At 42.7% G+C, this 22,976-nt stretch overlaps 1 protein-coding gene across 1 annotated transcript in view; it reads left to right on the top strand.

Moving 5' to 3' along the window:
- Positions 1 to 22,976, top strand: part of EGFR (epidermal growth factor receptor) — a 526,637-nt gene that overhangs the window by 445,486 nt on the left and 58,175 nt on the right. The window contains exons 18-21 of the mRNA XM_069211504.1: positions 535 to 657; positions 2,500 to 2,598; positions 4,295 to 4,480; positions 13,927 to 14,082. Coding sequence (XP_069067605.1) covers positions 535 to 657; positions 2,500 to 2,598; positions 4,295 to 4,480; positions 13,927 to 14,082 — 564 coding nt within the window. The remainder of the gene's footprint in view (positions 1 to 534; positions 658 to 2,499; positions 2,599 to 4,294; positions 4,481 to 13,926; positions 14,083 to 22,976) is intronic.

Raw genomic sequence — 22,976 nt, 5'->3', positions numbered from 1 at the left:
TCATAATATTTCAATCTAATGATTAATTACTCTAAAAAATGTCACTCTATCAATGCGCTCCACCTTTAAGTCTCAGTTTTTTATATTATACCTCTCTATTGTTGGACGGTTGTACAACATATTGAGGGTATTATTATTGTACAACAATATTTTGACCTACCACGATATTGTAATGGACATAAATATGTCCTATTCTTAATTCCATGTATACTTACTTCGAGAAGCATGTTTATGTAGAATCAGGAACAGTAATTCTATGTTTATTTGTGAATATAGTGACAGGTCAATGTAGTCAATACAATAGTATTGCTGTGTTGTATGCATTATGTCACACAGAATACCCCCATGTTGTCGAACTGGGTGAGTAGGGTGTGTGCTGTAGAAGAGTGAAGAGGTATCCAAGGACCAAAAGGAATCAAAGACTGCATTTTAGATATGAGGTCAGCAATTGTGTTTGTTGTTGATGTAGTATCTGAAATGAAGCATGTGGGATTTATGTACATTTAGGATTTTTTTCAAACATTTTCATTTCAGTTAGTTGAGCCTTTAACTCCCAGTGGCGAAGCACCAAATCAAGCACTTCTGAGGATCCTAAAAGAAACAGAAATACGAAAACTCAAGGTTCTTGGTTCAGGAGCTTTTGGCACTGTATATAAGGTAAGATCTGTTGTGTAATGGTATAAAAAGTACACTTGTACAAAAATGGAAATTAACTTAGGCTTTGATTATAAGTGCCTCTTACATTTCAACAGCTGTGCAGATCACCTTATGATTTTGTTGAATTTTATCAACAGTCTGATTTTTACCAACTAAAGTTTGGCAGGTCACACCTAACAACATTTACTGAGTGAAGGAGACCCAGTAAATATCAAAGCTTGTGGATTTGGGTGTGGCAAACATTGAAATACGCATTCTACAGATATAATTGTTTATTGGGTGAAATAATAATGCATTTACATAAAACTCGTAGATGAGGCCTTGTCTAGTTGGGAAATTAGGATGAGGCTTTTAAAAAGGCACATTTTTAGTGTTTTATTATCTGCATGTGAGCACTGTTGAGGTAACTTGAAAAATAACTTCTGTGACACACAAACACCATTTTGCTTCTACCTGTCAAAAAGGTCAAAAGCGGTTCATCATATTCAAATATTCCCTCTCAGTACTTATACAAGGTGCAAGACTTAGACACACAGTACATTCTTAAATGCCACCCAGGGCAGTATACTGGTACAAATTTATGTCACAATACATGGCCTAGTACGTAAGCCGCCAACTGGTTAGTCATTAAGCTCCATGTCTAGTGGTTAAACTGCGAAAATAAGGACCTGGGTTCAATTCCTGGCTCTGTCATTTGGCTGAAATCAAGAGATTCTGGAAAACCATTTAATCCCCATGTGCCAAGTATTGCTAATATGTTTGAGATGTAACACAATTGTAAGTTTGTGAAATGTAATGTCATGGTGTAAATCCCCAATTGATGTATATGTATACAGTGGTGAATTCCTATCCAGCTATGTTTGCTCTTTACAAATGCAAGCACATACAACAAAAGATGTTTCCTCTTAAAGATTAAGCTCTAATAAAGATAAGCTAACACATTATAGCCACTGTTAAATCTAAAATGTGTTTCTATTCTTATTAAGAATTGTACAGTATTGCAAATTATTACATATTCACCTGACAATCAAATTTTGAAAGACATCAATATGGGTAGTATTAATTTAATGCAATTTGAGCAGCAAATGTATCTGGTAATTTATTCAAGGCTATACCTCTTTTAGTAAATGAGACTGTGGGGAGGAGGAGTATTTAGCATTTGGAGAATCTAGGGCATTCGCCAAATCTATGTAGATGTCCCATCCACCCAATTTAGAGCTACACGCAGCTATACATTAAAAAATAATATTGAAGTGTTATTGCCTTAAAATGGCTTGTAATTATGTTGTTGTTTTAAAAGTATCAGCTAGGGAGCTCAATGACATTATTGGAGTTGCATCAAATGTGTCTCTAAAGAACTCTGTACTGAATGTGTTAAAACGTTTTTGACTTTTACATAATAAGGCCCTAATTTTCAGATAGATGGAATTATCATGTGTTAAGGCAGTCTAAGGAAATACCCATACTGTAGTATTCATATTTTCCCCTGGTGTGCTACGACATTTTCTTTTTAGAGTTCTGCAAATAGTAATGTGCAATTTACCAACAACAAATTCAAATACAGCAGACAAAATAGGCCTATGTGATTCAGCCTCTTATATTCATGGTAACGCACCAGCACAGCACCCTGTTAATTCACATAGCGGGATCTTTCCTGAAAAAACAGAAGACTGGATTTTGCAAAACTATCTTTAAAGAACAAATGTAGTTTTGATCAATGATTTTAATGACTGGGCTGTATGCATGTGATGTTGGCTATCACATATTCAGTTTTGCATATTGTATGTATGTATATGTTTGAAACACACAGGTAACAATGTACCTCTTTTTTGTTTTAACAAGGGATTGTGGGTTCCAGAAGGGGAACATGTAAAAATCCCTGTCGCTATTAAGGAATTGAGAGAGGCTACATCCCCTAAAGCCAACAAGGAAATTCTCGATGTGAGTTACTGTCTTACCTTTCATCTTTTACATTCTAGTTATTATTTCAAAAATACAGTGAGTGTGATCATGTACAATGAACTAATATATGTCTTTTGTAAACCCTGAAACAAGTGCATGTCTACAACTGCTTTTGCCATCCAACAAATATATACTGTAACCTTGAATATAGCAACAGAAATCAGAGGCCGCTAATAATCGTAACCACTAAACAGAATCCAGACCTAGGCACTTTAGAAGGTTCTATTATTTTTGATTTAACACATATTTTAATACAGTCTGTGCTTTTAAAAATGCCTATAAATGTATTTTACTACTTTAATCAAATAATTTATTTTTTCAGACCCATTCAGTCTTCCCATTTTCCAAACTGATCTTGACACACACATGCTTCAATGTTTACAGCTTTACCTTTTCTTACTATCATTCCTCCACTGTGTCTGTCCCAGTCTTTTTTTATTTCACTTGCTACTTTTTGTCGCCATTACTTTTTTGGTCCAAGTCCACATTATCATTTTGGTGAAAAACTATGACACACATTACACCTGAGATGCTTCAACTCAAGTTGCATACTGTACCCAATAGATTTGTGTCCGAAAGTAGTGCCTTTGAGTACGTTTACAATATGAATACAATGCACTATTAGCAGAACTTCAAGATGCACATTCCATTCTGTTTCTTTTAATTGTGCATGATCACTCCCTGAATTTTACCATTTTAGATGTTTTAGGCCTATGTCATCTAAGGGTCCATAAAAGAGTGTTACATGAGTACTAGTTTACGTACTCCAAAACCATTTGTGAATATGCCTCAAAGTTTTTAACTTTGTATGTTAAGATCCCACATGGGTTTGCTAGATCTTTTTGTTCTTGCATATCTTTTGTAATCATGTTTTACCTAATCCAAATTACAAAGTAGGTTAGAGCATGAAACATGAAGCTGTTATTCAGAAATTAATATAATAGGTCGAGCTAAGACTTGATATTGTTTCCCCTTCCTTCATTCTGCTGCCCACATGACTCTTATCCTATCAAGCTTCAAACTTACGTGTCACCATTGATATCCATCCCCAATTAATCTACAGTTTGTATTATAATGTGGGTATGTTAATATGTTACTATCAATTACCATCCTTATTGGATTTTCAAGACTTTTAGGCCATGCTTAATGTAATATTTAAAAAACAGTAGAGATTCATATGCAGTTATTTATTGCCAAAGATTAATTAAATAATTAATAAATAATAGACTTTCATTTTGGTGTACTTAAATGTATATTGGCAAGAAAGTCTTAGGCTTTGGCAAGATTCTATTTAGTGGCCATCCAAGTGCAACAGAGATGCAGCGGTAAGAGCTGATGCTGGAGCTGTAATGGAAAGAAAAACATTGATTGAGATGGGATAATGATGATTTGACCACATGGCACCAGGCTGGAAGTACTGTAGTGAATTTCTTTCTTGAGCCACAGCTTTATTGCCATGACTCTTCATGATATTGATTATGACGGAACCTCAACCAGAAAGTTCCCCTGCAAAATAGCTAACTCTACAATTGTTACAATTGTGCAGCAATATGTACATTCTTTCACTTGGTTTATGGCACAATTTTTGAAAATGGCAAGCAGACAATAACTTTAGTATGTTTCAGCAGCATTGCAACTCTTAATTCTCAAGTGTTTTTAAATCTTCATTGCACAGGAGGCTTATGTGATGGCCAGTGTGGACCATGCCCACGTCTGCCGTTTACTGGGTATCTGCCTAACCTCCACCATCCAGCTAATTACCCAACTCATGCCCTACGGTTGCCTTCTTGACTACGTACGTGAGCACAAGGATAACATTGGCTCAAACCATCTCCTGAACTGGTGTGTTCAGATTGCAAAGGTAATAATTACAGACTTTTGACATACATGCAAAGCATGGGCATGTATTTATTTACAATCCAAAATAGTCATCAGCAAAGCCACTTAGATCATGTGATTCTGAGGCCTCAACGTTTTCCACATAGTTATGGATTTGATGGAGTTGACACGTAATCCATCATCTTCTGTATAGTTTGCAAATTTAAAACAATGTTTTACTGTTTTAGCTCACACAGGTCAAACGTTACTAAGAATGTTGCAGCATGTGTTGCTGTGCAGTGGCAAGCACTTTACCTCGCAGTGACAGATAACCTTTACTTTGCTGATGGCTGGATTTTGGTGTTGCACTATTACTAATGAAGTTTGTCCTCTTTCCAGAAAGTGTTAACATTGTAAAAGGGGCAAAACAGTACTACTTGATACTGCATAATTTGTATTTTCTTCCGGCAAACTTTTGATAACTTTGGCACATAATTTGTTCCTCTGCTGCCGCATAATACCAGTGGCCCTGATTATCAGGTATATGTGCTATGTAGCTGAACTTTGGTTTCGTGCTTATATCTATCTACATTGCAATGTGACGGCAAAATGTGGCTGAACAAGTACAAATAGGGTGCAAGCTGAAAATCAAGAGAGAGAAAGTACTTTGGACAATGTACATTTGCTGGTCCTTTCTAAACTCTACTATTGCTCTTGTTCTGTTTAGATATGTTTGCAGGATTCTTATTATATCGGAAAACGTTAATATGAGTAAACTTCTGTTTTCTTCAAAGCTAAAGAGCAATTATATACTAAGGTTACAGAAAAGGCATGGTATCATGAGATGCTCCAAGCATTTACTTTGCCTTTTTATGGAGAGAAAGAAAACTTAATAGGAAATGCAGCCAGAGATTAGCAAGATGTGGAACAAAAGAACTTGATTGCCCAACATTGCTTCTTGGGAAGATGATCCACCCCACATTGTCAGAGCAAATACAGGGGATGTTAGTTACTCCCAATTACATTAATTGTGTGAACAGTTATCTTTTGTGGCTATTCTGAAAATGGCTTGTGTGGCCCCATGGACTAACAATGGAAAGGCTAAATGCAACCGCACCTGTAAATGTGAAGTAGAACAAGGAGGTAAACCAAGACATGCTACCTGCAAATACGCCAGCCTGTGAGACACTCAACATTGTTCTCTTGATGATCCTTCTTAGGAACGTGCTTGCAGAGATAAGAATTGATGAAAATGAATACATTATGCCTTGGCTCAAAGCTGACTAAGTGTAAATGCACCTCTGATCAAAAATACAATGCCCCACAAACAGTTCCATACATGGAATGTAGGATTGTGTGGCCACATAACAGCACATTTAGGCACAACACCCTATATAAGTTTCTGCTTCGAATTCCATAAATCAGAATTGATAGCAAGGAATAGCTTACCAACTACCTTGCTGAAGAATTAAAACTTCTAAGACCTAGTAGAGCTTTAATATCTTGGATGTATCCACATTTGTTTCTATCAGAAGGAGCTTGTAATTAAGAAAGCATATGGAATAACCTAAAATCATGGTAGAATATAAATTAAACCAACCCAATGGGAGAGGACAAAAATATATTTCCCAATAGGGGGTGATCAAAAGGGACAGTGGTCTGAAAAGGCCCATGCTCTCTGCGGTGCTCTTAAAAAGTGTGGTAGTCAAACTACTTCTCCAACCTCCATGCTCACTGAATGCAGGTGAAAAATCATCAGCACAAATTCTGTCAGAGCAGCTAGCCTAACAAAATAACTTGAAGAATTGCCAACAACCTCTCAAATTAAATTTAATAGTTCTTTGCAATCTGAACGTCAATTAGTCTATCATATTCTGATACCAGACATAGATGGAGTGGATGATGGAGTGGTGATTTATTAGGTTGATATGCAATACTATTTTTTTGGGAGTGTTAGTGCACATTCAGGTTTTGACTGCAATTCAATTTTACTAAAACACAAATACTACACAAAGGAGACAACAGTTACCCCATTAGACTCAAACCTCATAAAATATTTGAAATAGCGTTAGACTCTTTCCACACAGATTTACTCTTAAGATCGGTAATATGAGCAGCACGAAACTTTGAAGATTTTACTATTTACTATTTGATTTAACATAAATAATGCCTGTGATATAATTGCCCAGCCATTTATTTAAGTGTATTCATTTAATTTATTGACTCTAATCAAACATGAATTCTACTCTTTTCATGTAAATAAAGTGCATTTTTCTATTGTTTTTATGGAACATATTGCAAGGTCCTGCTTCCTATCATTTAGTTACACATGTGCAGGCTTACTTTCAGTTACTGTTAACCTCTTAGCTGCTGGGCCTTTCCACCCCCCCTCCAGTGCTGAGCCCTTTTTTGGCTATTTGGGGTGGTTCGCGCTTAGGCCTTCATAACTTTTTGTCCACATAAGCTATCCACGCCAAATTTGCGTCCTTTTTTTCCAACATCTTAGGGATTCTAATGGTACCCAGAGTTTGTGGTTTCCCCTGGAGGAGACCAAGAAATTAGCCAAAATATAGTGAAAATTTCATTTTTTACAAACAAATGGGAAAAAAGGGCTGCCGAAGAAGGCTTGTGGTTTTTTCCCTGAAAATGCCATCAACAAAGGGTTTCTGGTGCTAAAATCACCATCTTCCCACCTTTCAGGAACCGGCAGACTTGAATCAGAAAACCACATTTTTCAACACAAATTTGGCATTTTACTAGGACATACCCCATTTTTACTATTTTTGGTGCTTTCAGCCTCCTTCCAGTTAGTGACAGGAATGGGTGTGAAGCCAATGCTGGATCCCGGAAAGCTAAACATTTCTGAAAACTAGACAACATTCTGAATTCAGCAAGGGGTCATTTGTGTAGATCCTACAAGGTTTTCCTACAGAAAATAACAGCTGAAATAAAAAAAAAATTGAAATTGAGCTATAAACAACAGCCAATTTTCTTTATGTTTTACTCTGTAACTTTTTCCTGCGATGTCAGATTTTTGAAAGCAATATACCGTTATGTCTGCTGGATTCTTCTGGTTGTGGGGATATAAAGGGCTTGTACGTTCATCAAGAACCCTAGGTACCCAGAGCAAATAAATGAGCTGCACCCTGCAGTTGGTTTTCATTCTATACTGGGTATACAGACGTCTTTTTTGCACACTCTCTTATATTTGGAAGGAAAAAATGTAGAGAAAGATAAGGGGCAATAACACTTGTTTTGCTATTCTATTTTCCCCCAAGTCTCCCGATAAAAATGATACCTCACTTGTGTGGGTAGGCCTAGCGCCCGCGACAGGAAATGCCCCAAAACACAACGTGGACACATCCCATTTTTTTTACAGAAAACAGAGCTGTTTTTTGCAAAGTGCCTAGCTGTGGATTTTGGCCTCTAGCTCTGCCGGCACCTAGGGAAACCTACCAACCCTGTGCATTTTTTAAAACTAGAGACCTAGGGGAATCCAAGATGGGGTGACTTGTGGGGCTCTGACCAGGTTCTGTTACCCAGAATCCTTTGCAAACCTCAAAATGTGGCTAAAAAACTCGTTTTCCTCTCATTTCGGTGACAGAAAGTTCTGGAATCTGAGAGGAGCCACAAATTTCCTTCCACCCAGCGTTCCCCCAAGTCTCCCGATAAAAATGATACCTCACTTGTGTGGGTAGGCCTAGCGCCCGCGACAGGAAATGCCCCAAAATATAACGTGGACACATCCCATTTTTTGACAGAAAACAGGGCTGTTTTTTGCAAAGTGCCTACCTGTAGATTTTGGCCTCTAGCTCAGCCGGCACATAGGGAAACCTACCAAACCTGTGCATTTTTGTAAACTAGAGACCTAGGGGAATCCAAGATGGGGTGATTTGTGGGGCTCTGACCAGGTTCTGTTACCCAGAATCCTTTGCAAACCTCAAAAAGCGGCTAAAAAACCACGTTTTCCTCACATTTCAGTGACAGAAAGTTCTGGAATCTGAGAGGAGCCACAAATTTCCTTCCACCCAGCGTTCCCCCAAGTCTCCCGATAAAAATGATACCTCACTTGTGTGGGTAGGCCTAGCGCCCGCGACAAGAAATGCCCCAAAACACAACGTGGACACATCCCATTTTTTTTACAGAAAACAGAGCTGTTTTTTGCAAAGTGCCTAGCTGTGGATTTTGGCCTCTAGCTCTGCCGGCACCTAGGGAAACCTACCAACCCTGTGCATTTTTTAAAACTAGAGACCTAGGGGAATCCAAGATGGGGTGACTTGTGGGGCTCTGACCAGGTTCTGTTACCCAGAATCCTTTGCAAACCTCAAAATGTGGCTAAAAAACTTGTTTTCCTCTCATTTCGGTGACAGAAAGTTCTGGAATCTGAGAGGAACCACAAATTTCCTTCCACCCAGCGTTCCCCCAAGTCTCCCGATAAAAATGATACCTCACTTGTGTGGGTAGGCCTAGCGCCTGCGACAGGAAATGCCCCGAAACAAAACGTGGACACATCCCATTTTTTGACAGAAAACAGAGCTGTTTTTTGCAAAGTGCCTACCTGTAGATTTTGGCCTCTAGCTCAGCCGGCACATAGGGAAACCTACCAAACCTGTGCAGTTTTGAAAACTAGAGACCAAGGGGAATCCAAGATGGGGTGATTTGTGGGGCTCTGACCAGGTTCTGTTAGCCAGAATCCTTTGCAAACCTCAAAACGTGGCTAAAAAAACACGTTTTCCTCATATTTCAGTGACAGAAAGTTCTGGAATCTGAGAAGAGCCACAAATTTCCTTCCACCCAGCGTTCCCCCAAGTCTCCCGATAAAAATGATAGTTCACTTGTGTGGGTAGGCCTAGCGCCAGTGACAGGAAATGCCCCAAAATATAACGTGGACACATCCCATTTTTTGACAGAAAACAGATCTGTTTTTTGCAAAGTGCCTACCTGTAGATTTTGGCCTCTAGCTCAGCCGGCACATAGGGAAACCTACCAAACCTGTGCATTTTTGAAAACTAGAGACCTAGGGGAATCCGAGATGGGGTGACTTGTGGGGCTCTGACCTGGTTCTGTTACCCAGAATCCTTTGCAAACCTCAAAACGTGGCTAAAAAAACATGTTTTCCTCACATTTCAGTGACAGTAAGATCTGGAATCTGCGAGGAGCCACAAATTTCCTTCCACACAGTGTTCCCCCAAGTCTCCCGATACAAATGATACCTCACTTGTGTGGGTAGGCCTAGCGCCCGCAACAGGAAATGCCACAAAACACAACGTGGACACATCCCATTTTTTGACAGAAAACAGAGCTGTTTTTTGAAAAGTGCCTACCTGTAGATTTTGGCCTCTAGCTCAACCGGCACCTAGGGAAACCTACCAAACCTGTGCATTTTTTAAAACTAGAGACCTAGGGGAATCCAAGATGGGGTGACTTGTGGGGCTCTGACCAGGTTCTGTTACCCAGAATCCTTTCAAAACCTCAAAATGTGGCTAAAATAACACGTTTTCCTCACTTTTCGGTGACAGTAAGTTCTGTAATCTGAGAGGAGCCACAAATTTCCTTCCACCCAGCGTTCCCCCAAGTCTCCTGATAAAAATGATACCTCACTTGTGTGGGCAGGCCTAGCGCCCGCGACAGGAAATGCCCCAAAACACAACGTGGACACATCACATTTTTTCATAGAAAACAGTGCCTACCTGTGGATTTTGGCCTCTAGCAGAGCCGGCACCTGGGGAAACCCAGCAAACCAGCACATTTTTGAAAACTAGAAACCCAGGGAATCCAAGATGGAGTGACTTGTGGGGCTCTGACCAGGTTCTGTTACCCAGAATCCTTTGCAAACATCAAAATTTGGCCAAAAAACACTTTTTCCTCTCATTTTGGTGACAGAAAGTTCTGGAATCTGAGAGGAGCCACAAATTTCCTTCCACCCAGCATTCCCCCAAGTCTCCCGATAAAAATGGTACCTCACTTGTGTGGGTAGGCCTGGTGCCCGCGACAGGAATAGATCACACAACGGTCAATGTTGGTCCTTACATGAGGCAGCTGTTGACCCTGGGGTGATCCATTCCTGACGCAGGCACTAGGTGTAGGCACTCAAGTGTGGTAGTGTTTTTATCAGGACAGGTGAGGAATCACTGGGTGGTAGGAATTTTGTGGATCCCAGCATATTCCTGTAGTTTGTGTGACAGAAATGCTAGAAAAATAGAGTTTTTATTCAACATTTCAGCTTTGCAGGGTATTCTGGGTAAGAAAACTTTGGGGAATCCACACAAGTCACTCCTCTGTGGACTCCCCCGAATGTCTAGTTTCCAGAAATGTTTGGGTTTAGTGTGTTTCTCTATATGGCCGCCGAACCCAGGACCAAAAACACAGGTGCCTGCCTTACAAAACCGGTTTGTTTTGCAATAGATAATTTTGATGTCTCCACAATACGATTTGGGCAGTGGAATTTGGGGCTGGACTAAATTGGTGAGCTCCCAAGAGAGCACTCTCTCTCTCTCTCTGCTTGCCGCCGCATTCACCTGCTCTCTGGGTTGGGCTAACCCACTATTACCCAGTTGCACAGACTGCTTGCGAAGGGACAGCTGGACTGTCCTCATCACCGCCCTCATAATGTACTGGAAGAGAAGTTATCGAATGGGACTCCTCCGACTGAAAAATCACTCCCAGAGTCTGCACCATTGTCCTATCCCTCAGATGCTGTCTCAGTATCTGATGTCTCAGTCTCTGATCCTATGTCAGAGCTGTCCTCTATAACCCGAGTGCCGGCAGCAGTCATCCATCAAGATGCCATCTCTGCTATTGGCTAAACTGTTGCTCTAAAACACTAGCCTACAAAATCGATGGTGTGTGTGTGATACGTGCAACAGTAGAGGCCACCTTACCTGCGCTTCTTCCCTCAATCAGCACGTTCTTTCAAGACACTCAAAAAAGACCTTGTCACATACCATTCGTCACAGTCTTTAGCACCTCCTGCACCCAGTCCAACAATCATTATTGGTGCTCCCACTCCCTCCTCCTCGGATTCCCTCATTACCACCCAGCAAAAGTGTCCTTCATCTCTCCATAGCCGCCCTCCACCCCGCACATACATTTCATTTGTATTATAGCGCAAGTAATGGCTGACTTTACTAATGTACTCAGCTATTTACATAAAATATAGATTTGCTCTTTGCAGTAGGCATATAAACCTTCTGCGCTTCTTTATGGCACTAAAACTGCCACTAGACAAGTCTGACCCTTTTGTAGCAGAAACATAGTCACAATACTTACTTGACTTTTTTATTGCTGCCTAAAAGCTACAGTTGAAAAGCGTCAGTTGAAGTATGTGCATTGCTTTGAAGACGCAAGCTGCAACTGCAAGACAACTGGTGGCAAATCTATATATAAATATATATATATATATATATATATATATATATATATATATATATATATAAATAAATATATAAATCACTTTTATATGTGGGTCTGGTTTTCCTGGGGGCCGATCGCAGCCCCCAGGGAAACCACACACATATTGACAAAAGTGATATATATATATATATATCTACATAGATAGATCTATATATATATATATATATATATATATATATACATATATCTATATATATCTATCGATCTATCTATAGATATATCCATTTACATAGATATATCCATGTACATAGATATATCTATATATATAGATCTATTTTTTTTAGTTGTTGTATGGTTTCCTTGGGGGCCAAAATGGGCCCCAGGGAAACCCTACAACAACTAAAAAAAATATTGCCCCCACAGGGAGTTGCCCTGCCCATGGGCGACACCCTGTCTATTTATTTTTTATTTTTGAAAAAAAAAATATGCCCCGGGGGGGCTGCCCGTTTTCCGAGGGGGCCAACCCCCCCAAGTAAAATCCCTGGCTTCTAGTGGTGTTTCCTGGCCCCCGATCGCAGCACAGCTGCGATCGGGGGCCAGGAAACCTGAAAGTGTTTCCTGGCCCTTTCTTACGAGGCCTTCCCGAACGTGGGGAAGGCCGTTTTCCCCATTGGAGCAGGAAGCTGCCGCAAGGCTGCTTCCTGCTCCGATGGGGAAATCAACTTTGTTACGTCAGCGCGCCTCGCGGCGCGCTGACGTCACAAAGGGGCGGGTGGGGGAGACATGGAAGGCTTCTGTGTCTCCCTGGGGCAAAAAAAAAATATTTATATCCTCGGGTGCAACGCACCCAAGGATTTATTAACCCCCTCCCTAGTGTTGGCCACTGGCCGACGCCCGCTTTGAAGGGGTTAATGTTTCTGTTGTTGTTATTTATCAAAAAGTGCACCATGGCCTGACAAACCACACACCAATTAAATAAGAATCTTTAAACCAACATTTAAGTGAGATTTATCCTTGCCAATCTTTTGAATAGTAGTGACAAATGAGGATTCCATAAGGACAGGTTGCAATGAAGTATCAAGGATTTCAATGTATAGCATGCACAGTTAAGGAATGATTACTGAACACAACTTACAACCAAATACCAACAAACAAAGACAATTGATTGAGAGCCTTCTCAGATCTGCATGAAAAACATTGAGATATAGAATGTGCTACAATGACATAAGTATGGTAGTTTGTGCTATACAAATGGGACAAATATAACAATAATCAAACAATCATATACATTAGTCATGGCTACCATTTAGCAAAGCATCAATATTCCCTACCCTGGCACACTAGTGGTAAACAAAATGGACCCCCATGAATTATGGACATTATTCACTAACTGACCTTGAACCGCACGACAGCGCTCAACAGTCACAAATGTATTCAGCTTAGAATATCTTTCACAATATTACAAGGCATACAATGGTATATTACCAGAAGAGATAAAGTGGCTCAGTTAAGAAGCACTGCCACTCCAACAGTGCTCTTCAGAGAAAATGAAACTTCTATTGTAAATTTGTTAGAAGTTGAGCTTGATCATATGCAAAAAAACAGTTTCATAAGAGAGCAATGTCTGTTCAAATATATACATATAAGAATTCCAGTGCTCCTATGATTTTCTTTAAACTGTACAGTGTTTTGAATATCAATACCTTGCAACTCAATTTTATGATGTTAGATGGCATAACAGGAAAAATAGTCAGATTAATCTGCCGCTCCTCATTTTTATGTTTATTTTTTTTATTGATTATTTAATATACAATAAATCTTACCAACAGATTGCCGCCTGGAATATTGTTCACCTCACAAACACTAGCAAAACAGCATGAAATAAATGTACAATTATCAACACAGATCAAAGTTGAAATCAATTTGAACTAAATAATATTAAGACAATCGAGCAGTAAAGGCAGTCACCTATCCAGAATATTACGGAAGAAGTAGTTAAAACGTGTGTCTTAGATAAAACTGGGTTGGACTTCAGCCAGGCAAAATGTATAATTAGTATGCCTGGTCCATTAAGATGCAGCACAAAATGATTGTTGAAAAATGAAAAATGCAATTCAAATGTCTGTTATTTTGCAGGGAATGAATTACTTGGAAGAGCGTCGACTGGTACATCGTGACCTTGCAGCTAGAAATGTGCTTGTTCGAACTCCACAGCATGTCAAAATCACAGATTTTGGGCTTGCCAAACTGCTGGGTGCTGATGAGAAAGAATACCATGCAGAGGGTGGCAAGGTAAGAAATATAAGATTAGCTAACTAAAAGGTAAAACTCTTTGTTTTGTTATATGCCCTGTGCAAAAATATAAAGTGTGGAGTTATTATGTATATTACTAATTAAAAAGTATATTGTTTTATTTTCTTACAATATAATGGCAAATCCTTATATGAGTCTGTGTGTTTTTATGTGTGTTTATGTATGTGTATGTAAATAGACACATAATTTGCATGCAGCTAACCACTTAACATATTTTCTTACACAAAGATACGTACCTACATAAAATAGCATTCTACACCTTAAGAGAGTGTTGCACCAGTTGACATAAAAGCTTTAGTGTAAAACGTCTATATTACATCTTTCAAATATACTTGTCACTCTCTGGAAAAATCAAAGATCTAAGAAAATACATTTCACAATCCTTAAAAAACAGGAAAAACAATACAGATTCTTCTGATTTTAGTCACTTCACAGAAGTTCCAAAGAGTTCACAGTGGCATAGAGGACACACTAATTTTGTTAGGATAGTACATTTCTTAATGAGAAGGAGAGGCGCAGCTAGCATGGCATGGTGACAAAAATAGCTTTCATTATTTTCAGAGTAAGCCATCCTCTAATTGTATTGAGTAGCATCAACCCCTGAAGTTTAGTTGTGCAGTACTTTGTATCTGTAAAGGGTCATCACAAAAGGTTCTTGTTATTGCATTGATGAGTCCACAAATCTGTCTTGATGTCAGTCTGAGATCTTTTTTAAAGCAATTCTTTGTTTGTCCACTGCCTTTGAAGTAAGTGCCCCGGAAATCCTTCTTTAGCAATTAATGTGTTGTGGTGTATGTCGGTGATCTTGCGAGAAAATGTTAATGCTCATTTTATGTCTGAAAGATATCAGCGTATCAAACAATCAATCACAGTATTTATAGAGTGCACTATGTAACCGTTAGGGTTTCAAGGCGCTGAGAAGGGGGAGGGGGTACTGCTACTTGTCGAAGAGCCAGGTCTTGAGGAGTCTCCTGAAGGTGAGAAGGTCTTCGGTCTGCCGCAGGGAGGTCGGGAGGGTGTTCCAGGTCTTGGCGGCATGGTAGGAGAAGGATCTGCCACCGCAGGTCTTGCGTTGGATGTGGGGAACGATGGCGAGGGCGAGGTTGGCGGAGCAGAGTTGGCGGGAGGGGACGTAGAAGTTGAGTCTGTTGTTCAGGTAGGCTGGTCCAGCGTTGTGGAGTGCCTTGTGAGTGTGGGTGAGGAGCTTGAAGGTGATCCTCTTGTCCACGGGGAGCCAGTGGAGGTCTTTCAGGTGGTGGGAGATTTGGCATCGGCGGGGTACGTCGAGGACCAGTCGGGCAGAGGCGTTTTGGATGTGTTGGAAGCGTCGGATGCCTTTTGCTAGGATGCCTGTGTAGAGTGCGTTGCCGTAGTCTAGTCTACTGCTGACTAGGGCCTGGGTCAACGTTCTTCTGGTTTCCGTCGGGATCCATTTGTAGATACAGTATGAGTTTCTGTAAGTCAATTTCTGATGCTATTCTGGTCATATGCTCATTTTGTAAGGCTTGTTTTTGGCTACACTTACGTTAACACATATAGAAAGTCACTGGTGAATTTAGAGAGAGGCCTTAACTTGAATTTTCACACTTAAGCCATCTAAGATGGTGACACGTATACATAACTCAGGAGCTCAGGTCTGCCATATCAATTGTCCATTGTGTTGAGGGGCTTGGAAGCAGTCATACATGAAATGGAAGCAATGGTAAAATCAAACGACTGATGCTCGCATGAGCTGAAATCATCAAAGCTGTTGTCCCCATTCATTCATAGTTTAGACACCAATGTTGTTAAAGTAGGTCTGAACTTTGGTGTACAATGGGGGTGCTCAATCTTAACTTTTTTACCTGAAGTTGCTAAAAGAATCTTGATGTTTCTTTCCCGGGAGGTTCCTGTGCAGTAGTTGTTTACTCTACATATTTCTGTTTAGATGTTGAAACTTCTCTATGTGCTCATAGAGATAATCAGTTTAAACCAGATTGAAGAGTACAGAATACAGCTGGCAATTTGGACAGAGAAGATGTCCCTGGAAGCACTTATTAGCGTGCAATGGAACTCAAACACCAGCTTGAGAAGGGTACACTGCAATGACAGCTGTGAGCACTTTTCTGAAAAACACTTAAACCACACACAGTACACTGATGATTGAAATATGGCTTTCTCAAGTAATAGGAACAAGTAGACACAGAAAAGAGTGCTAAAACATTATGAGATCGGAATGATGTTGTTATATGGAAGAGAATGGAAAAAAGGTAGCCCTCTTGTATGAAAGCCAGATTTCAATAGAAGTCTTGAGTATGTTTAATATCAAAATCCATGAGGGAAAGGAAGCTTACTCAAGATTCAGATATTTGAATTTAACAATCAGTCCTAAATGTTCAGTTTTTTCATTTATGCCACGCTTGCCTGTGTATACCCTGAAAAGGAAACATTGTTAAGTAAAAATGGAGTGTATTCTCTCTTTGACCAACCCCTTAGTGTTGGAAAATGGTTTATTGGAAAGGGCAGGTAAGTACCTACACTTATCAATAGGCCACTAACCTCCACTTAGGTCTCAATAAATTAACCTCAGCTCAACCCTTGGTAGCTTAGCAATGAGCGACAAGGCTTAATTTAGGAGACTAGTGTGTAAAGCATTTAAAAATCCAAAAACAGTAAATAAGTAAAACACAAAACACAAAAACTCCAACACCACTTTATAGAACTAGATTATATTTTTCTCTTTAAAAAGACACCAAAATGATTAAAATCAGAAAAGGGCCACCAGAGATATGAATTTTTAAAGAATTAATGTTTTCTAGCGCATAGAAGCAACTAGTGCTCAAAGGGATAAAGAAAGTCACACTGGAAAGGAACAAAGTCCAGAGTTCAGGCCACCCATGAGGTAACACTGTCACACTTACTTTGAGAAGTGTTTCTTGGCTCAGGAAAGTGGTCAACAGAACCAGCCAAGGGTTTAGAGGCTCTAGTTTGCCTCTTGGTGTCTCAGACCACAACTCCCACAATGCACCTCTTCAAATTATGGAGTTGCTTCAAACGTCTCCAAACTTCTGGATCTTCTTCAAGAGGTCCTTTTTGGGTCCTTCAAGTGTCCACACTTTGATCCAAGGTTCCAGAAGCTCTGAGTTGCTCCTTGGGAGTTGGGACTACAACTCCGAGAATGCACCTGGTCAGAATCCTCAAAAGGCCACTGGACGCTGGTCAGCTGGGCTCTGCTTGCAGGACTTGATGCAGGGGTCTCTGGGCAGCTCCTTTGTACCTGTAGCAAACAGGGAGTCCCTTCTTGAAGCAGTATAAAACAGGCAAAGTAATTTTAGTGGTGAAGGCAAAGTGTGCAGCTGGTGCAGTCCTTCAGAGTGCTGTGTCCAGGTGAAGGTCAGGGGTCCAGCAGGGCAGTCCTATTTCTTCTGACGTTCTTCCTTGCTGGGATCTGGTAGGGAAATGAGGTGCGGGTGCAGCTCTGCCATATTCATCCTTGCTCCTGGCAGAAAAACAGGGGGTCCTGGTTCTCCAATCAGGTGCAGGGTCCTTCCCTCTGTGAAGACCACTTCCTGGGAAGTGTGGCAAAAATCAATCCCAGGGAGCAACATTCCTCAAAAATCCATTGTAAGGAAATGCCTCCTGGGCATGGTTACCCCCTGACTTTTTGCCTTTGCTGATGCTGTGTTTTGAATTGAAAGTGTGCTGAGGCCTGCTAACCAGGCCCCAGCACCAGTGTTCTTTCCCTAACCTGTACTTTTGATTCCACAATTGGCACACCCTGGCACCCAGATAAGTCCCTTGTAACTGGTACCTCTGGTACCAAGGGCCCTGATGCCAGGGAAGGCCTCTAAGGGCTGCAGCATGTATTATGCCACCCTAGAGACCCCTCACCCAGCACAGACACACTGCTTACCAGCTTGTGTGTGCTAGTGAGAACAAAATGAGTAAGTCGACATGGCACTCCCCTCAGGGTGCCATGCCAGCCTCTCACTGCCTATGCAGTATAGGTAAGACACCCCTCTAGCAGGCCTTACAGCCCTAAGGCAGGGTGCACTATACCATAGGTGAGGGTACCAGTGCATGAGCACTGTGCCCCTACAGTGTCTAAGCAAAACCTTAGACATTGTAAGTGCAGGGTAGCCATAAGAGTATATGGTCTGGGAGTCTGTTTTACACGAACTCCACAGCACCATAATGGCTACACTGAAAACTGGGAAGTTTGGTATCAAACTTCTCAGCACAATAAATGCACACTGATGCCAGTGTACATTTTATTGTAAAATACACCACAGAGGGCACCTTAGAGGTGCCTCCTGAAACTTAACCGACTATCTGTGTAGGCTGACTGGTTCCAGCAGCCTGCCACACTAGAGACATGTTGCTGGCCCCATGGGGAGAGTGCCTTTGTCACTCTGAGGCCAGTAACAAAGCCTGCACTGGGTGGAGATGCTAACACCTCCCCCAGGCAGGAGCTGTAACACCTGGCGGTGAGCCTCAAAGGCTCACCCCTTTGTCACAGCACCGCAGGACACTCCAGCTAGTGGAGTTGCCCGCCCCCTCCGGCCCCGGCCCCCACTTTTGGCGGCAAGGCCGGAGAACATAATGAGAATAACAAGGAGGAGTCACTGACCAGTCAGGACAGCCCCTAAGGTGTCCTGAGCTGAGGTGACTCTAACTTTTAGAAATCCTCCATCTTGCAGATGGAGGATTCCCCCAATAGGATTAGGGATGTGACCCCCTCCCCTTGGGAGGAGGCACAAAGAGGGTGTACTCACCCTCAGGGCTAGTAGCCATTGGCTACTAACCCCCCAGACCTAAACACGCCCTTAAATTTAGTATTTAAGGGCTTCCCTGAACCTAAGATTTTAGATTCCTGCAACAACAAGAAGAAGGACTGCCTAGCTGAAAACCCCTGCAGAGGAAACCAGAAGACAACAACTGCCTTGGCTCCAGAAACTCACCGGCCTGTCTCCTGCCTTCCAAAGAACTCTGCTCCAGCGACGCCTTCCAAAGGGACCAGCGACCTCTGAATCCTCTGAGGACTGCCCTGCTTCGACGACGACAAGAAACTCCCGAGGACAGCGGACCTGCTCCAAAAAGACTGCAACTTTATCCAAAGGAGCAGCTTTAAAGAACCCTGCAATCTCCCCGCAAGAAGCGTGAGACTTGCAACACTGCACCCGGCGACCCCGACTCGGCAGGTGGAGAACCAACACCTCAGGGAGGACCCCCGGACTACTCTACGACTGTGAGTACCAAAACCTGTCCCCCCTGAGCCCCCACAGTGCCGCCTGCAGAGGGAATCCCGAGGCTTCCCCTGACCGCGACTCTCTGAAACCTAAGTCCCGACGCCTGGAAAAGACCCTGCACCCGCAGCCCCCAGGACCTGAAGGACCGGACTTTCACTGCAGAAGTGACCCCCAGGAGTCCCTCTCCCTTGCCCAAGTGGAGGTTTCCCCGAGGAAGCCCCCCCTTGCCTGCCTGCAGCGCTGAAGAGATCCCTTGATCTCTCATTGACTTCCATTGCGAACCCGACGCTTGTTCTAACACTGCACCCGGCCGCCCCCGCGCCGCTGAGGGTGAAATTTCTGTGTGGGCTTGTGTCCCCCCCGGTGCCCTACAAAACCCCCCTGGTCTGCCCTCCGAAGACGCGGGTACTTACCTGCTGGCAGACTGGAACCGGGGCACCCCCTTCTCTCCATTGAAGCCTATGCGTTTTGGGCACCACTTTGAACTCTGCACCTGACCGGCCCTGAGCTGCTGGTGTGGTAACTTTGGGGTTGCTCTGAACCCCCAACGGTGGGCTACCTTGGACCAAGAACTGAACCCTGTAAGTGTCGTACTTACCTGGTAAAACTAACAAAAACTTACCTCCCCCAGGAACTGTGAAAATTGCAGTGTCCACTTTTAAAATAGCTATTTGTGAATAACTTGAAAAGTATACATGCAATTGAAATGATTCAAAGTTCCTAATGTACTTGCCTGCAATACCTTTCAAACAAGATATTACATGTTAAATTTGAACCTGTGGTTCTTAAAATAAACTAAGAAAAGATATTTTTCTATACAAAACCTATTGGCTGGATTTGTCTCTGAGTGTGTGTACCTCATTTATTGTCTATGTGTATGTACAACAAATGCTTAACACTACTCCTTGGATAAGCCTACTGCTCGACCACACTACCATAAAATAGAGCATTAGTATTATCTCTTTTTACCACTATTTTACCTCTAAGGGGAACCCTTGGACTCTGTGCATGCTATTCCTTACTTTGAAATAGCACATATAGAGCCAACTTCCTACATCCATCATGGCTGAAACTGATTTTTGGAGGTTACATCTGGCTTAGCCCACCCACTGGTGTGGCTATAAATCTTAAACACACCCTTCTCATGCCCTCTCCTAATCTAATCAAGAGGGCATCTAATTGTCTGGATTTGCAGGATGTGAGGGAGGTGCTGGGTTGCTCCAAATGTCCTTCCCTGCCTTTGAAGACCAGTCTTCAGCCCTCCTCCCTTCCTGCTTCTCCATCTGCTGAGGGGAGTTCGCCTCCTACAGGTACATTCCTTTGTGTTCAGCCCAGGCTACTTCACACCTCATCAAGGCAGCCTGTCCAGGCTGCCAGAGGTTGGCCAATCAGAGCAGAACACTACAGGGCTGAAGTTGGCAACTTTTTAGGTAGAATTAAAACTCTTTACCTGAACAAGTTATATTAAATCTAACAATTGAAAGTTGTGGGATTTATTATAACAATTACTTTGATACCAAACTTACTTGAGGTATTTGACACTTAAGGGGACTTTACAAATTAAAATAAAGTTTCCCCATTCTACGAATTTGGATGTTTTACCTCACCAAGGCTTATAAAAATATTTTATAACGTTCCTGCTTATAGTTACATGGCACTCAGCTCTAGGGGCACATAGGGAACACCTTAGGGGTGACCTATATGTAAAAATAAGGTAGTTTAGGACTTTGGAAGTACTTTTAATTCCCATAGTTGAATTTGCATATAACTTTAGTTTAAAAGCAGCCAGCAAGGCAGGTCTGCCTTTAAAATGACACTGGGCACCTCAGCAGTGCACCTCTGGGTGCACTACCTATACTGGAGTCATTAAATCGACATGCCCTACCATATACTGGGGACTTATAGGTAGGTTGACATAGCCAATTATAATTAGCCTAATTTGCATACTGATTTTACACAGAGCACAGCCCCTGGGACTGGTTAGCAGTACCTAGGGCACCATTAGAGTCAGGAAAACACCAGCAAAAAGTGAAAATGGGGCAAAGGTCAGGGGGCAGCTGCAATCAGCCCTGTTTTCTCACACAAGACCTCCCACCCAACCCCAGGCCACACGCCCAGGAGACTCAGCCTAACTCCGAAAGAGTCTTCCTGGGTTGTCAGGCGAGGAAGACAGTGAAAAAACTGGCTGTCCATTTGCAGGGCCTACTCTGCCTTACATCCTCCTGTCATGGTCACCCATCCCAACAGTGAAAGGACCCACTTTAAACTGTAACTTCACTCTAGGGGCTCTTCCTCCTCTCTCTCTGCCAACTTGGGTAATGAGGTGCCGACCTCACCTATCCCTTCCTTTGCTAGGCCAACACCTAGCTTACCCAAAGAGGTCATCCAACACTTGAGCAACCCCACCATGACCAACAGAGTCAGGGGGTCTACTTTGCTTTTGGCCCTGGGGGTCTGCCTCCCAGGCCAAGTGCAGTGCTGCCATGAAGGCTAGCACCCAGCAGAGGCTTCTGACAGCTGTCAGCACCCAGAACCACACCCTAGGTTTTCCACTGACAGGTGGCTGAGCTGCTTCAGGGACAACTGTGGGGTCCTGGAACCCCACTGGCTGTTTAGAGTGGAGGGCTACCACCTCCTGGGGCAGACACCCTCCTTCGATTTTCCCTTCTGTCCATGCAGGGGCAACACCCTGCATTTGGACAGCTGCCTGACTACTCAGAACTTCCTTGGGGTCAGGTGAGGTCTCACCAGTGCTAACTCTGGGCCCCCTCCCCTAAAGGGTCAGAAGGCCTTTGGCTCCCTGAAGCTCTCTTTAAGAGTGGTCTACCCTTCCTTTTCTTCTCCCCTTTTCTTGGGGACCCCTGTCTCCTAACTGTAGGGACTATCCCCCCAGGACTTTGGGTTGGGGGGCGCCTTGGCCAACCGCCCCATCTGCGACCAGACTCACCTCTGGGAGGTCATTGGCCAGGATTCAAATCAGGGGCAGGTCAGCACTGACTACCACCCTAAACCAGTCAAGGATACCTTCCCACTATAGGGGCACTATGTCTACAGGTTTGGAGGTGACCTCCCCTGTGGCTATCCTGACTTTCCTGGTCTCTCCTAGGACATACATGTCTGGGGTCACCAACCGGTCACTCACTATGGTGTGACTGGCACAGGTGTCTCTCAGGCCAGGGGTAGGGATCCCATTCACCTGAATGGGGTAAAAGTGCCTACTCCCACCATCTGGGACTACCAGCTTCGCATCTGGTCCTGTCTCACAGCCCAGTGCTATGAGGACTGCATCCTCTCAGGAGTCCTCCTCCATGGCTTTACTGGACAGCCCAGTACTAACCACCTTCCTTGGACAGGCTGTGTCACCTCTGAAGTGACCTGTCTGCTGACAGTCAAAGCAAGCCTTGCTGTCCAAGAGATTTTTTCAACCCTGGGTCTCCCTACCTCTGCTTGTCAGAGTGGGAGTGGGATTTACTCCGCTCCTTCTTGGGGTTCCAGGGTACAGAGGGAGTCTCTGTGGTGGGCTTCCCACCTCCCTCCTTAGGTTTTTGGGGACCTGCCCCCCACTTCTTGGAGTCTCCCCTCTGGGACTTGACAACCACCCTGGTTCTCAACCACTCATCAGCTGCCTCCCCCAGCTCTCTGGGA

The sequence above is a fragment of the Pleurodeles waltl genome, chromosome 10, assembly GCF_031143425.1.
Source record: "Pleurodeles waltl isolate 20211129_DDA chromosome 10, aPleWal1.hap1.20221129, whole genome shotgun sequence".
NCBI lineage: Eukaryota > Metazoa > Chordata > Amphibia > Caudata > Salamandridae > Pleurodeles > Pleurodeles waltl.
This window is presented reverse-complemented; position numbering and strand designations above follow the sequence as displayed.